Source organism: Schistocerca cancellata, chromosome 1 (genome assembly GCF_023864275.1).
Source record: "Schistocerca cancellata isolate TAMUIC-IGC-003103 chromosome 1, iqSchCanc2.1, whole genome shotgun sequence".
NCBI classification, from domain to species: Eukaryota; Metazoa; Arthropoda; class Insecta; order Orthoptera; family Acrididae; genus Schistocerca; species Schistocerca cancellata.
Window position 1 is genome coordinate 1,124,271,513 of NC_064626.1, and position 16,666 is coordinate 1,124,288,178.

At 41.5% G+C, this 16,666-nt stretch overlaps 1 protein-coding gene across 3 annotated transcripts in view; it reads left to right on the top strand.

Moving 5' to 3' along the window:
• Positions 1 to 16,666, top strand: part of LOC126092467 (caspase-6-like) — a 231,855-nt gene that overhangs the window by 145,143 nt on the left and 70,046 nt on the right. For 2 of the 3 annotated variants that reach the window (XM_049908074.1, XM_049908083.1), the window contains exon 6: positions 1,956 to 2,009. The exons of the other annotated variant lie outside the window; for it this stretch is intronic. In XM_049908074.1, coding sequence (XP_049764031.1) covers positions 1,956 to 2,009 — 54 coding nt within the window. The remainder of the gene's footprint in view (positions 1 to 1,955; positions 2,010 to 16,666) is intronic. 3 annotated transcript variants of the gene reach the window in all.

Genomic DNA, 16,666 nt, shown 5'->3' on the forward strand with positions numbered 1-16,666 from the left:
GTCAACATTGTCAAAAGCTTTCTCTAAGTCTACAAATGCTAGAAACGTAGGTTTGCCTTTCCTTAATCTTTCTTCTAAGATAAGTCGTGTTCCAACATTTCTACGGAATCCAAACTGATCTTCCCCGAGGTCGGCTTCCACCAGTTTTTCCATTGGTCTGTAAAGAATTTGTGTTAGTATTTTGCAGCTGTGATTTATTAAACTGATAGTTCGGTAATTTTCACATCTGTCAAAACCTGCTTTCTTTGGGATTGGAATTATTATATTCTTCTTGAAGTCTGAGGGTATTTCGCCTGTCTCATACATCTTGCTCGCCAGATGGTAGAGTTTTGTCAGGACTGGCTCTCCCGAGGCCGTCAGTAGTTCTAATAGAATGTTGTCTACTCCTGGGGCCTTGTTTCAACTCAGGTCTTTCAGTGCTGTGTCAAACTCTTTACGCAGTATTGTATCTCCCATTTCATCGTCATCTACATCCTCTTCCATTTCCATAATATTGTCTTCAAGTACTTCGCCCTTGTATAGACCCTCTATATACTCCTTCCACCTTTCTGCTTTCCCTTCTTTGCTTAGAACTGGGTTTCCACCTGTGCTCTTGATATTCATGCAAGTGGTTCTCTTTTCTCCAAAGATCTCTTTAATTTTCCTGTAGGCAGTATTTATCTTACCCTTCGTGAGATAAGCATCTACATCCTTAAATTTGTCCTCTAGCCAACCCTGCTTAGCTATTTTGCACTTCCTATCGATCATATTTTTGAGACGTTTGTATTCCTTTTTGCCTGCTTCATTTACTGTGCATTTTTGTATTTTCTCTTTTCATCAATTAAATTCAGTATCTCTTTTGTTACCCAAGGATTTCTACTAGCCCTCGTATTTTTACCTACTCGATCCTCTGCTGCCTTCACTATTGCATCCCTCGAAGCTACCCATTCTTCTTCTAGTGTATTTCTTTCCCCCATTCCTGTCAATTGTTCCCTTATGCTCTCCCTGAAACTCTGTACAACCTCTAGTTCTTTCAGTTTATCCAGGTCCCATCTCCTTAAATTCCCACCTTTTTGCAGATTCTTCAGTTTTAATCTACAGTCCACATCTGCCCTGGAAATGTCTTACAATTGAAAACCTGGTTCCTAAATCTCTGTCTTACCATTATATAATCTATCTGAAACCTTCTAGTATCTCCTGGGTTCTTCCATGTATACAACCTTCTTTCACGATTCTTGAACCACGTGTGATCTTCAAGCGGTGGAAATTCCATGACTTCCAAACAATGTAAGTAAAATATGTGGAAGTTTGGCTATAGCCGCCCCTTTGTTATGGCACAACACTTATTGATTGTTGGAATACAATTTTAATGTTTCTCTGTGCTAGTGTCATGTTGTGACACCCTCTGGTCATATGGGTCCTTTTTGAAACATTAATTTGTTACAGTAATAAACAAGAAATTGATCATAGGATCATCCCCCTACAGAGCACAGAACTTAAATGGTTCCTACTTTTTTAGAACAAAATGGGGGGAGGGTGGGAGGGACCTCAGTTCACACTGGATTTTCTTCCCTCCACTCCTATCCCCCACTCCCCAGGTGCCCTTGCCATGTGTCATTAGTGACCTTCAATATGACATGTAAAGCTAGAAGATGACACCAGTCAAAAAGTACTGAGAGATGAGGAGCCAGCGATTTGGGCTCATTCTCACACTGCTGTCTACTATTGCACACTATTTATTGAGTCCAATGAATAAGCCATAATGATGTTTTCAGAAAAACAAGAGATTAGTGACTTGTAGCTACACAGTCACAATTGTATCGAAATTGTACTGCAGACCAATATTTACAGGAACGTTTTCGCTTCTGTTTTCACATACTTTCAACCATGTTAGGTTTCACTATTAATTAAGAACATCCAATGTACTGTAATTTACCGAAATCTGAAACCTAATTGTGTGTGTCTTTCTGTTGCAGGCGAGTGAGTCAAGCCCAATGATGAAGCACATTCGTTTTGCTCCGAATCCGCAGGTACGACATTATCTTAATATCTGTCTGATAGTTTGAAAAGTTTGTTCCTTAGTTAAGGTCTGCTCATAATTACCCCTACAATGGTCATACAGAAAAGCTAAGTTTAAAATGTTAAAATGTTTGTGAGTTACTAGACATACACACTAGGTAAACTAACTTAAAGTAACTTATGCTAAGAACAAGACGCACACCCATGTCCAAGGGAGGACTGAACCTCCGGCGGGAGTGGCCGCGCAGTTCGTGACGTGGCGCCTTAAACTGTGCCCAATCCATAAGTTAAGTGCAGCGGACGTTCCTGTCCTGCACAACATATGGCAGAGTAGAACCTATTGGACAACAGTTCTATACATTTACAGCACTATGCAAAATAACATGAGACTTGTCTGTTCAAAGAATATTTCCTGACTCTATGTCATACATTTCCATATGTGGGTGAGTCCACGTTAATTCAGTAATGAAAAGTAACATTTTCAATCTGACCATTTCAGATTTGGTGAATCCAATGATCCAGATAAGAGATGGAGAATTGCCAGTTTGCAGAAGTGTATGATAACTGCTAAGAAAGTTGCAGGTCTGCAAAGTTTGGGAATAGTGTGAGATTTACATGTGTATGGTTGAGCATAAATGTCTATATTTCTGATTCTATCCAGGTACAGCAATGAAACTAGTATCCCTGAAAAGCTAAGGAGTAGGGTTTTACACTGATATGCAACCTTGGAGGTTTCTAAGAATTTTCATAATCAAGGTAACTGCCCTTGACTTTTCACCTTGGGTATCTTAAAGCACCCCATCTTCATTTTTCTTAAGAAAAGATATTCTATTGTTTCAGTATAGTATTTTAAACACGGTAAAATCTCATATGAAGATGGCACATCAAATACATCGTGCTCAAAAATTTATTTTGCCAACATCAGTATCCTATCAAAATGCAGAAGATAGCATATAAATATGAAACACAGATTATTAAAATATGCATTCATAAGTAATATATGAAAATAAGGTTTATATTACTGTAGTGGTAATATGAAGCCTCAGTGAAAAGGGAATTTAGAATTAAATCGTTAATTTTTTCCAGATTGATGAAGGTAAACATTATGTTCTTCCAGTAGTGTCACTAGATGTAATCTTCTGAGAATTTCACATTTTCTGATAACACAAGTATCTGGTGTGACATTATTGCAGCCTTGGCGATGTCTAAGTAATGATGGGAAACCGATATGTAGTCATAGATACATGAAGAAATATTTTCCTTGCACTACAACAGTTGTTCTGTTGCAAAATAATGCCATTCAAAACCTTCCTTATTGTGGGACAGATTCATGAAACTATTTCCATTTTTGTATAGGGCAGCATTTTCATCTCGAATGTGGTAAATGTGCGATGAAGCCGGAAAGTGACATTTCAAAAAGTGTATGAATTTATACTGGAAAGAATACACACACACAAACACACACACACTGTATCATACTTAATTCAATCACATAGTTGCACATACAGGGTGACAGCTATTGAAATATATGAAAATCACATAAATTAGTTACAAACTACTGCGTACACACACTTCATTCAAGACGGACGTGTCCCTACAGATATTTGGATTTAGGTTATGACATGTTCGATATGCCTGCCGTTATTGGTGATTATGTGGCACAAACAAATAGCGAAATTCTGCATGACACACTGAAGTGTCGGAACATCAATGCTGTCGATGGCCTGTTGCATGTCTGTTTTGAGCTGAGCAATGGTTTTGGCATTATTGCTGTATACCTTATATTAAGCTGCGCAAAAAGGAGTCTCATTGTGCTGATCCAGAGAGTATGGCGGCCAGTTGAGACCCATGCCAGTAACCTCTGTGTACCCCAGAGGCAGAATGCGTTCCCTAAGGGCTCTTCCAGGACATCAAACACTCTCCTGCTTCGATGGGATCGAGCTCCATCTTGCGTGAACCACAATTTATCGAAATCAGGGGCACTATGGATAATGGGGATGAAATTATCTTCTAAAACCTTCGTGTACAATTCGATTGTCACCAATCCATCAAGGAGTATCACACCGATTATTCCGTGACCGAACATTGGACACCACACAGTCACACACTGAGGGTGAAGAGATTTCTCGATCGTGAAATGCGCCTATTTTGTTTATTGACGAACCCATCCAAATGAAAGTGCACTTTGTCCTTAAACCAAGCCATAATGACATGCTAGCCCTTTTCGTCAATTTTGTGGATGATAGTGTTAGAGAAACATAACTGTTGTTCCATAGCCCTGGGGCTTAATGGCTGATGGGTTTGAATTTTGCATGGGTAGAGATGCATGTGTTCAAGAACACTTTGTCGCAGTGTCAACCTGTTGATTTCCACCTGTTGTGCAGATTGTCTGATTGATTTCCTGGGGCTGGTCTGAAACACAGTGCGTTTCTTATCGATCTTTTCAGGCATTTTTACCTTTTTCAATGACTGACATGGGCACTCTGTCATTACAAACTTACCCATTATCTAAAATTTGTGGATCAAATTCTTGATTGTTATCACTCTTTGACCGGTTGTCTTCCGCTTACACACGGCCACAAACTTCGTTTGATCCGCAGTTGGGCTGTTATTGCTTGCATATTAGCCTTTCACAAGTGCTATACACTCAGGCATGCTGTACCGTGACATTTGCACGTGCAAGTGGCCGACAACAACAAAGCGTGTGCCCTTGCAAACACCAATTCCCAACATACCCTGCAGCCAAGAATGCAGTTTGAACGTCCTACCGCAAACCGTTCAGAAGTTATGACGATTTTATTTCATATAGTTCAATAATTGTCACCCAGTATGTCACATGAGTATTTGATCAGTATTTGTGTCAGTGTTGTAAGTTATAAACGGGTGAATTGTATTCTGTGAGCTATTCCAGAGAAATCCCTGTACTTCATCCTAAGTGGTAACACAGTCATCACAAACAAGATATTCATTTACTCTGAGATCTTCTTTAGTGATTTTTAAAGATCTGTGAGGTGATACTGGATGATACATGAGTGTAGAAGGAGTTGTTGTAAAATCGATGCAAACACCTCAATGGAATGATCTCTAGAATTTGTTATGTCTCTAGAACTACCCTATCCGTGGTTAACCAACACTTGTTTATAATTTCGTCAATGCAATCGGTCTTGCCGAAGATGCACAGTAGGGATATGCACCTATGAAACATGCTGGAAGTGCAGAATTGCACGTAACAAACGCTACACAGTGCTTACGTGATGGTAAAGTGTCTTCTTTACATTTTATTGAAGTTCGCGGCATGTAAGAAGGCGGCCAAATTTTCACCAGTTCTGTGCACCCCCCTCCACTAGCCACTGCCAGCCAATAATATTCACTCTCTTTCCGGGTGGCTAGCAGTGAGTTATAGCTAGAGAGCGAGAATCTCGCTCCTACTTGCTGCACTGTTTGCCGTACTCTGCGACAGCCGAATTATTCATTCAACTGTCAAGTTTTTTCCTATTTTTTCTTTTGGCAGTATAGCTGTGAATGTGTATCTGTAAATGTTAAAGTGCGATTAAAAAAACAGCCATGTGATGGCAATAAATGTGAAGTGCTTTACAAGCTGGCAGGCGGATTATTTACCTCAGTGAAGCGTGTTACAGTTATGCGGCTTCGTCAATGTAAAGAATTTTAAAAGACGTTGGTTTCAGATATGTTAAGAAGACAGTTTTTAGTTCAAAGAAGTGGCATAGGCTCAGCACGAACTATATCTAATATAAAGATTCACGATACAAGAGAAAGAGGGTAGTTCAGCAGAGTATTACCTTGATGAAAAATGGCCCAATTAGAATCATTGGCAGAAGATCTGCTGGAAAATGAGTGATGGTACTGGCAGTTTTAAAGTTCTCATAGGAATAGGTTCCCGAATAATTATTGTGCATTCCAACTCTTCTTCTGGTTATGTTTCTGAGAATAAACTTGTATTTATGTGTAAGAAAATCAGCTGTGGTTACCATTCGGAAATGAACGCTGTCGTGTTCGTGACGTGATTCACAACTATTGTCATACCTCCCTTCGAAGTGGGCCATTGCCAATTATACGTAAAACATCAGGTACAAGCTCCAGAAATGCGGATATTTTTTACACACTTAAAAACAGGTATATTAAGCACCGTATAAATCAGACCTACGCTGATCTCCTGAAGTTCGTTAATTATACAAGTCACATGACAGAACGTACAAGCTTGACTTCCTTGCACGTGAATGGGGTCACACAGTTTTGCGTTTACCCCATGTCACTGTCAGTGTAGCCCCTCAGATTTTAATTGGGGCAAAGGGTTTTAAGGCTATGTGAGAGAAAAAACAAAAAAATTGAGGTAACAACACTGAGTCGCTTGTTCATGAGACAACAGGCAATGAGGCAATAGACAACATTCCACCTTCATCATGAGCACTGTCCGTGCGGCATGCTGGAAAGCTTCAGAGAGAAGAATTTGACAGGGAAGTAATCATAGATATAAGCCTTCAATGTATCATTGTAAATTTACAATCATATTGTTCAGAAACAGACTCAAACAGAAGTGACAATGGTATTACGATATGGACTTTGGAAGAAAGTAATAATATTTCTTAGCTTGAAAGACTCGTGGTTTAAAATATCAGATGCATACATAATAATGAGAAATTCCTAGCTCAAAATATTCCCCAAGCAGATGTTAACCCTTTCCCACCATACTGTATGCTTTAATAGCACGCGAGAATATGCTACTGGATAAATTAATGAGAAGACCGATATTTCCAAATGTAGACGTCTTTCATTACAACTAATGCTTTCCTATGCAGAGCGATTACACTTAACTACTGTCAAACACGTCCACACACACAACTTACACATTTTTTTTTTTTTTTTAAAAAAAAGCAGTTGCCAAGTGGATATAAAGATTTCGGTTTGTAGTTGAAGTTAGTTTTGTTGTGTATTAAATTTTTACTTCTTATGCAGTTCAATATGCAATAAATAGTAATTATTGCAAGCAGTTCCAGTGACCTTATTATCAGACAATAATCATTTTGAGAAAAAGTGTACTTCACGTCTTCACAAAGCTGTGTCAGCTGTTCTCGCCTCCTGACGTCATGCAGAGTAAGTCTGTGGAGCAGTGCATGCAAAGTCGGTCAAGACGTGAATTAATATTTGTCTCATGACGATTGATCGAAATTGGCTTCAATATTTATTTTTCCCCTCATAGATTTGACCGTATAATACAAATGCAAACCATAGACAAACGAGCCTGACACTAGTCCGCAGCAATGCAGTTGCGCATGTGCAGTTCTCATCCCCCCCCCCCCCCCCAACCCCCCTCCTGTCTAGTCCGCCCCTATGTGCGGAAGCGCCGTCCTAGGTGACACGGGCTTTAGTTCTTTCGATTTACAGCATACAACTTAATATAGTGTGAGACACACAAACAAACAGCATTGGTATCACTCGCATTGGCATGAAGACAGTGTTTTGACCACAACTCACAGAGGTTTGAGAAATCAATATTTACATCTGGGTATATAGCTTTGAAATGTGCATATAATTTTTTAAGGGCTGATATAGGGCAAAATTGTGACAAAATTCAAAGTTTCGTTACCGCACAGTTTATTATATTGATTCTTTAAGAATAACATGCAGAGTTTCATAATTGAATTCTGACTAGAAATATCTTTTAGAAAAGGTTATTTGGGCGTCTGTGCATGCTATGCCCTTACTTTCTCTGCTGTGATCCACACCTTCTCTATGCTAGTAACTTTTTGTGCATAAATTTTTCGTTCACACTACCAAAAGGAACTGCAGATAAGTCTAGACTTCCTTTGATTTCAACGTGGTTCTTCTGCACAGTACATGCTTCAAACTTATTTCAGTTTTTAGTTTTGCATATATCAACCTGTTTTGCTGGAAATGGGTCGAAACGCATATTCAAAAAAGTGAGGAAATGTCGAATTTCACTAGTAAAAGGTGCAGGATATTTAAATAACAGTGTTACAGATGCTGCTCCTAAGTGTAAAGAACAAGTTTCGGCTAAGTCACTGAGTTCATCGAAGAAGAAAATTTGTGAAGGAATTGGTGATGCTGCATACAATCTAAACCACGGCTTTTCCAGTGGATTTTAGTTAACTGAATTAGAAATACTTGCCTATATGATTAATGTTTCATGTTCATGTAGTAATTGTGGATCAAAGGGCCTTAGACTTTATGATGACAGTGAAAGAATTGTCATTGTTGGTAATATACATACTTTGTGTAAAGTTTGTAAACAAGATGTTCATTTCAAGACTTCGGCTCTCCATGAGAAGATGTATGAGGTGAATACAACATTTTGTTACGCCTTGAGATGCTTAGGTGCAGGCAGAGAAGGCGAAAATTTGTTTTGTGGCATGATGGACGTGCCTGCATCAGTTACTGGATTCAGTGATTACAAAAGAACACTCCTCAGTGCTCTTGAAGTTGAGTGCAAGGAGGACATTAAAGCAGCTGTTGAGAAAGCTGTAGATATAAACAGTGAAGGGGAAGAAGGACACTGTGTAGTGAAGACAGATCTTTGCGTCTCTTGTGATGAAGTGGGGCCATACATCATATTTTTGTGTGGATACAGGGGAAATCTTAGATCTCAAGCAATGAGCAAATATTTTTATCAGTGTGACGAAGGAAGGACAACAGTGCAGTGATAAAGTCTCAGAACACAAGTAAGTGGGCACCAGGAATTGCAAGGTGTCAAGTGGTGTGATAGAAGCAGGTGGGATGAAACAAATATTCTAAAGGTCAGTTGAACAATATGGTGTTACATATGTGAAGTATCTAGGTGATAGAGAGTTCAGTGTCTTTAAGACTATTTTAGAGAGCAATCCTTGTGTCTCACAAACTAAAATGGAAAAAGTGGAATGTGTGGGGCACATTCAAAAGTGAATGGAAGTTATACTTCTCAGATTGAAGAAAGAATTGAAAGCCAAGAAATTAGATGGAAACTCACAAAGAGGTGTTAACAGACTGACAGACAAGGAAATTCACATTTTGCAAATATATTATGGAATAGCTATCACAGGTAACTTACATTGTGTGACCAAAATGCAGGAAGCCATATGGTCAATATTCTTTCACAAAATTTCCACAGATGATAATGCTAGAAATTCCCTTTGTGACATATCGTGGTGCAAATATCTTCAGGCAGAAGCCAGTGGAACACCATACACCCGCATACATGGTTTGTCAGTTGTTTTAGATGTTATAAAACCGGCTTTCAGATACCTAGCTAATCCTGAACTGCTGAAAATCAGTGTACATCGGAAAACACAGAATACAAATGAAAGCTACAATTAGCTTATGTGGATGCATTGTCCAAATACAGTATTTGTGTCCTCAGTTGTTACGAAGATACACTCCTGGAAATGGAAAAAAGAACACATTGACACCGGTGTGTCAGACCCACCATACTTGCTCCGGACACTGCGAGAGGGCTGTACAAGCAATGATCACACGCACGGCACAGCGGACACACCAGGAACTGCGGTGTTGGCCGTCGAATGGCGCTAACTGCGCAGCATTTGTGCACCGCCACCGTCAGTGTCAGCCATTTTGCCGTGGCATACGGAGCTCCATCGCAGTCTTTAACACTGGTAGCATGCCGCGACAGCGTGGACGTGAACCGTATGTGCAGTTGATGGACTTTGAGCGAGGGCGTATAGTGGGCATGCGGGAGGCCGGGTGGACGTACCGCCGAATTGCTCAACACGTGGGGCGTGAGGTCTCCACAGTACATCGATGTTGTCGCCAGTGGTCGGCAGAAGGTGCACGTGCCCGTCGACCTGGGACCGGACCGCAGCGACGCACGGATGCATGCCAAGACCGTAGGATCCTACGCAGTGCCGTAGGGGACCGCACCGCCACTTCCCAGCAAATTAGGGACACTGTTGCTCCTGGGGTATTGGCGAGGACCATTCGCAACCGTCTCCATGAAGCTGGGCTACGGTCCCGCACACCGTTACTCCGTCTTCCGCTCATGCCCCAACATCGTGCAGCCCGCCTCCAGTGGTGTCGCGACAGGTGTGAATGGAGGGACGAATGGAGACGTGTCGTCTTCGGCGATGAGAGTCGCTTCTGCCTTGGTGCCAATGATGGTCGTATGCGTGTTTGGCGCCGTGCAGGTGAGCGCCACAATCAGGACTGCATACGACCGAGGCACACAGGGCCAACACCCGGCATCATGGTGTGGGGAGCGATCTCCTACACTGGCCGTACACCACTGGTGATCGTCGAGGGGACACTGAATAGTGCACGGTACATCCAAACCGTCATCGAACCCATCATTCTACCATTCCTAGACTGGCAAGGGAACTTGCTGTTCCAACAGGACAATGCACGTCCGCATGTATCCCGTGCCACCCAACGTGCTCTAGAAGGTGTAAGTCAACTACCCTGGCCAGCAAGATCTCTGGATCTGTCCCCCATTGAGCATGTTTGGGACTGGATGAAGCGTCGTCTCACGCGGTCTGCACGTCCAGCACGAACACTGGTCCAACTGAGGCGCCAGGTGGAAATGGCATGGCAAGCCGTTCCACAGGACTACATCCAGCATCTCTACGATCGTCTCCATGGCAGAATAGCAGCCTGCATTGCTGCGAAAGGTGGATATACACTGTACTAGTGCCGACATTGTGCATGCTCTGTTTCCTGTGTCTATGTGCCTGTGGTTCTGTCAGTGTGATCATGTGATGTATCTGACCCCAGGAATGTGTCAATAAAGTTTCCCCTTCCTGGGACAATGAATTCACGGTGTTCTTATTTCAATTTCCAGGAATGTAGTTGAATGTGATGCCTGTCCAGTTTCAGTAGTGGCAATTTAGGTAGGATTAAGTGCCAACAGAGACTAGGTTCCACTCAGGTGCATTCACACTGAAGATATTGAGAAGCATCCATGAAGCATGACTGGACAAAGCCCAGGCAGCAGAAGAAAAAATGCAAACGTTGGCTAGGCAAAGATGACGGGGGAAGGGATTACTCTAGGAGGACGAAGAAGAGAATAAAGATTATGGATATGGACAGCATTAGTCACTATAGGTATGGCAATATTGTCAAAAACTGAAATAAAGACTGTAAATGCTATTTGCAGTAAACCAACTTTTTTGACTTATAATGTGTCTTTTCTCAGAAAATATAAAAGCTAACATCCTGAAATTTGGCATAGTTCTTAAGATTAATTACTGCATAATCCTGTGCAGCAATAGTTCATTATCTTCCCTCTGAGAAATGTACTCTTTTAAAACTTGAGAAAAATAAAACAGTTCTGGGTAACACAAAACTGAAAAATTAATTTCATATCGACTGTGATATTAAACAAAAATCTGTTCCACACGTTTTATTTGCCTCTTATGCAAATATAAACTGTTGGATTCCAGTTTTGTTGTTTGACTAGTTTATACGAAAAGGTACATTAAAAATTCAAATTCTTATAAAATGTATGTCGATGTGCATTTTCAAACAAAAACTGCACAGGGTATCGGGCATTATGTTCTACATAATAGTCTCAATTTATACTATTCTATCTGTAATAAATTTAGGCATATACATGTTTAGGTACAAGAATCCATTTTGCCCTACATCTGTCTTTAAGATTGTGCAAACCTAGGTGCTTCTGCTTTGTGTTCTAATTCCATTTTTTCTCGCAGCACAAAGTCTTTTATTGATGATATCTCATGGCTAACATTGCAATCACAATAAAAATCATGTACATGTTGAACAGCTTTTTACAACATGTCTTACTTGGTTTTGGATTTGGTGTCACTAATATACCATGTTCTTCTAATAGATGTTTTGCTCTTCGTGTAGTGTAATTTGAAGTCGAAGTACTGTGAAAATTTGTATTTTATCACACATACCTTCCGTGCGCGAAATTCATATTCCAGCTGGGCTACTATTTCTCTATCTCCATTTCTTCCTCCACCTTCGTTAATTGGGTTTGGATGGGAATATTTTAATAAACCAAATGCAGAAATAATCTTTAGAATGTGATCTTTAATTACCAATATTCACTTTTGCACATAATCACCAGCCAACTGGATAAATTTCTGCCAACGATGAACAATTTTTCTGCAACCATCGTGGAAGAAGTCCTTGCATAAAAAGTTCTCGGTTTACTTGCCGTGTCAAATTTGGATAAAATCCCAAGCTTTCGATGACTACCTCCGTCATCTTTGTCAGGGGTAAAACTGACTGTCGTGGACCGGTGAGGCTTCCGCTTTTATAAGCAGTGGACGGCTTCTCATTGGCTGGATGACGTCACAGTGAAACCGGCGACTACTGAGGTGGCGGCCTCTATATCCATCGATTTTGTTTGCATGCTTTATCCAGGATTGCTTGCAGCGCCATCCATCGCAACAGGCAGAGAACTACGAGGAATGTGTGAAGTCTCCCTCTGTGCTCTTTCTTTACCAGTCGCGTGCTTCCATGCATTTGTGAGTGCATAACTGGAGTCTCTGATGAAATTATTTTCACGGAGTCTAATTTCAACTGCTTCCCTGATGACAGAGTCCCAATAGTTTTAAGCGTGAGCAAGTAGTCTTGTTTCATCGAATAAAATCTTATGTTTATTTAACAAACTGTGCTCAGCCACCGCTGATTTTTCTAGGTACCTGTATCTCAGGTGACGCTGATGTTCCACACAGCGATCGGCAACAGTTCTTATAGACTGGCCCACATAATTATTCCCACACTCACAAGGAATGCTGTCAATTCCCAGTACTCTCAGACCAAGATTATCTTTCACGGGTCGCAGCATTTCCTTAATCTTCCTGGGTGGCCGCAAGACTGGTCTGATTCCCTGCCGGCTCAGGACTCTGCCAATCTTGCTGGTCGTTGCACCGATGAAGATGACGGAGGTAGTCATCGAAAGCTTGGGATTTTATCCAAATTTGACGCGGCAAGTAAACCGAGAACTTTTTATGGGAGGGCTCCGTCGCGAAAGACTTCGTAGTCATGGAAGAAGTTGACGCTATTTCCACAACCACAGTCTCACAGTTCTCTCAATGTCTTCCTCAGAAGCATAATGATGTCCTCGCAGATTGTCTTTATCAGGAACAGATGGAAGTCAGACAGTGCTAAATCTGGACTGTGTGGAGGATGCTATGTGGTGGTGAATTCAGAATTTCATTTCGGACCGTTGTTAGCCAACGTTTCAGAGTTTGCAGCGTTGTGATGTAACACTCTGAATTTACTGTTGTTCAACAATCAAGGAAATCAACACGGATAACAACATCTGTGTCACAGAACACTGAAGCCATGATTTTTCCAGCTGAGGGCAGCGCTTTCAAATTTCTGTTTCTGGGGCGAGTGTTTGTGTCGATATTCCATAGACTGACGTTTCGTCTCCGGGTCGTAATGGTGTACCAACATTTTGTCTCCTGTCACAATTGAATGAAGAAAGGCGTCAAATTCATTCTCGTTACGTGAGAGGAGTTCCTGGCAAATTTCAAGTCTGTGCACTTTCATTTCAGGAGTCAGCATCTGGGGTACCCATTGTGCACAGATCTTCCGATAGACAAACAAAGCAATAATATGACCCTCACGTTCTGGTGAAATGCCGATTGTGCTTGCAATTTCTCTCTGAGTGATACGACGATCATCCTGAATGAATCTGTCACCATTTTGCTGTTGTAACTCGGTGGTTGCTGTCCCGGCACATCCAACTCTGTTTGTCACGCAGGTCAGATGTTCCTGCCTCTACATCTTTAAACTTACTCGTCCAACGACGCACAATACTTACATCAACACAATCACCATAAACTGCTTTCATTCTATGATGAATCTCCTTAGGGGTGACACCTTCTGCTGTCAAGAATTCAATGACTGCATGTGGCTTAAATCACATTGCCCGACCGTCTGCGAAGGGTTCCACACATTGCACTGCAGCAACACAACCGTTAAATGCTAAGGCTTCGCGCCAACTGGAGCTGTAGAGAAGAGGCTACGAAACAAGCCAGTACTTGCCCCATGCCAATACTGCCAACTGTTGAAGAGTTGCGCAGGTGGAGGCATTATTTTTCAGTCAACCCTCATATTTCATTTCCACTTAACATTTTTTCTGGAAGTACCTAACATAGCTGAGGCAACACCGCTGCGTGTTGATTGGTTTTGTTATATTTGCTTTCTACATATCCTTCAAATTTTTCCACCCAGCAACACATTAGGACACTTGATCTGCATTCTGAATCTTGTAGGGACAGAAGTGTAAAATACGTAACAAAATCTTTTCATCTGTTGACGAGTGTAGAGAGAAATACCATGACACAGCTTGAGTACTGACAGCAGAATTTGAAGCAGGTGTTGCACAGATGGCTATAGCTGCCGCAACTTCATCGTCAACTGCTATGGGAATGGGTTTCCTATCTCTCTTTTCCCCTTTCCCTACTGCACCACCTAATTCACCTGTTTCTTAAAACTCCTTGATCACATTGTTTACGGTCTTGGTGGAGGTGACTCCTTTGTGAGCACGCCAACTAATGAATACATCTATGATGTTGCAGTACATGTCTGATAGCGGCTTTGTTAGCTGAAAACCGGTTACTGCAATAAATTAATACGGTAGAACAAAAGCAAACATATTTCAAATCACTGTGATACTTCTCTTATCACATTTGCTCGAGTTTGTAGAAGGTGATAAATTTGCCACACTTAATGTTATGCCCTTTCAAGCCAAAAGACAAGTCAGGTACAGCCTTTAATCTTTGGGTCTTTTCATGGTCACTACCCAGTCTTTTCCCGGTATATGGCTGAATATTCCACCCACAACTTTCTTCGTTGTCAGAAACCACCAGTAACATGATGCTGTACTTTGCTGGCTTATTTGGGATATACTGGCAGAAAGAGCATTTTCTCCTGAATGTAAGAAGTGCTCGTCTACTGTACCAAACATACTGGGATTGTATAACTTAGGTGATATCTCTACCCATTTCTCCCAAAGATTCCTTTACAAACTTATCTTGTTCACGTCTTCATAGTCTTGTCTTATGGTAGTAACTCTGAATAACCCTTGATATATTTTAGAACGTTTGTAGTGTCATTCTAGCTATGAAAACAGGGCGCCCTCTGTATTCATCCACAAAAATTTTCAGTACACTAGTCATGTGACTCATAAACTTTTAGTTATAACATCAGACCAATGTAAGCATCTAGTTCAAGGCCGTCTATATATTATTTTTGTTTTCACATGTCCCCATATATCTACTGTTGGTAACTTAGTTCGAGTGAAATGATCGCATTATGGCTAAGAAACGTCTACTAAAACAATTCAGAATTGTACGGTGGCAGTAGAGTTACATACCAAGACTGCAGTATGTTGTTCTACAACATTGGCCGGAAACATGTCTGCCATTGGAATATGGAGTTGGTGCCTCCAGGCAGCCATACTCACTGCCATGAAAGATCTCAGCAGTCCCAAAATCACCTAGAGGTACGGACCCCTTTAATACGTTCAGATCCATAAGAGTTGGATGGTAATCGTTGCAGCATCTCCAGGAACCTGACATATCACCAGCTGCCCATCTCTACATACAGGCTGCTCTCTCTCAGTAAGTCTAGGATCTTCTGCATCACTGTGTTATCCACTTGGCCATCCAGAATCATGCAGCTGCGTCACGTGCACTGAGGTGACAAAAGTCATGGGATAGAGATATGCACATATACCTAAGGCGGTAGTCGTGAGTACATGAGGTATAAAAGGACAGTGCATTGGCGGAGCTGTCTTTTGTACTCAGGTGTTTCATGTGGGAAGGTTTCCGACGTGATTATATTCGTACGATGGAAATTACCACACTGAACGTGGAATGGTAGTTAGAGGTAGACACATTGCAAATTCCATTTCAAAAGTCGTTAGGGAAATCAATAGCCCAATTCCACCAGGTCAAGAGTGTGCCAGGAATACCAAATTACAGGCATTACCTCTAACAACTGAGAAACAGTGGCTGACGGACTTCACTTAACGATCAAGAAGTGGTTATCTTCAAGAGTTGTTAGTGCTAACGAACAATACCACTGCATGAAATAACTGGAGATATCAGTCTGGGACATACGACAAATATATCCTTTAAGATAGTTCGGCGGAATATTAGCGTTAGTGGGCTATGGCAGCAGACGACCGTCTCGAAAGCCCTTTTTTAACAGCACGCCATCGCCTGCAGCTCCTCTCCTGGGCTACTGACAATATCGGTTGGGCCCTAGACAACTGGAAAACCCTGGACTGGTCAGATGAGTCCCGATTTAAGATGGTAAGAGCTGATGTTAGGGTACGAGTGTGGTGCAGATCCCATTAAGCCATTGACCCAAGTTGTCAAAAAGACACTGTGCAAGTTACCACTGGCTCCATAATGGTGTGGCCTGTGTTTACATGGAATGTACTGCATCCTCTCGTCCAGCTTAAACGATCATTGACAGGAAATGGTTATGTCCGGCTACTTGGAGACTATTTGCAGCCATTAATGGACTTCATGTTCTCAAACAGCGATGAAATTTTTATGCGTGACACAATGGAATCACATGTTGCCCATGCTGTCTTCACCTGCACTGAGGTGACAAAAGTTATGGGAAGCCTCCTAATACTGTGTCGGACCTCCTTTTCCCCAGCATGGCATGGACCCAATAAGTCACTGGAAGTCTGTTACTGAAATCT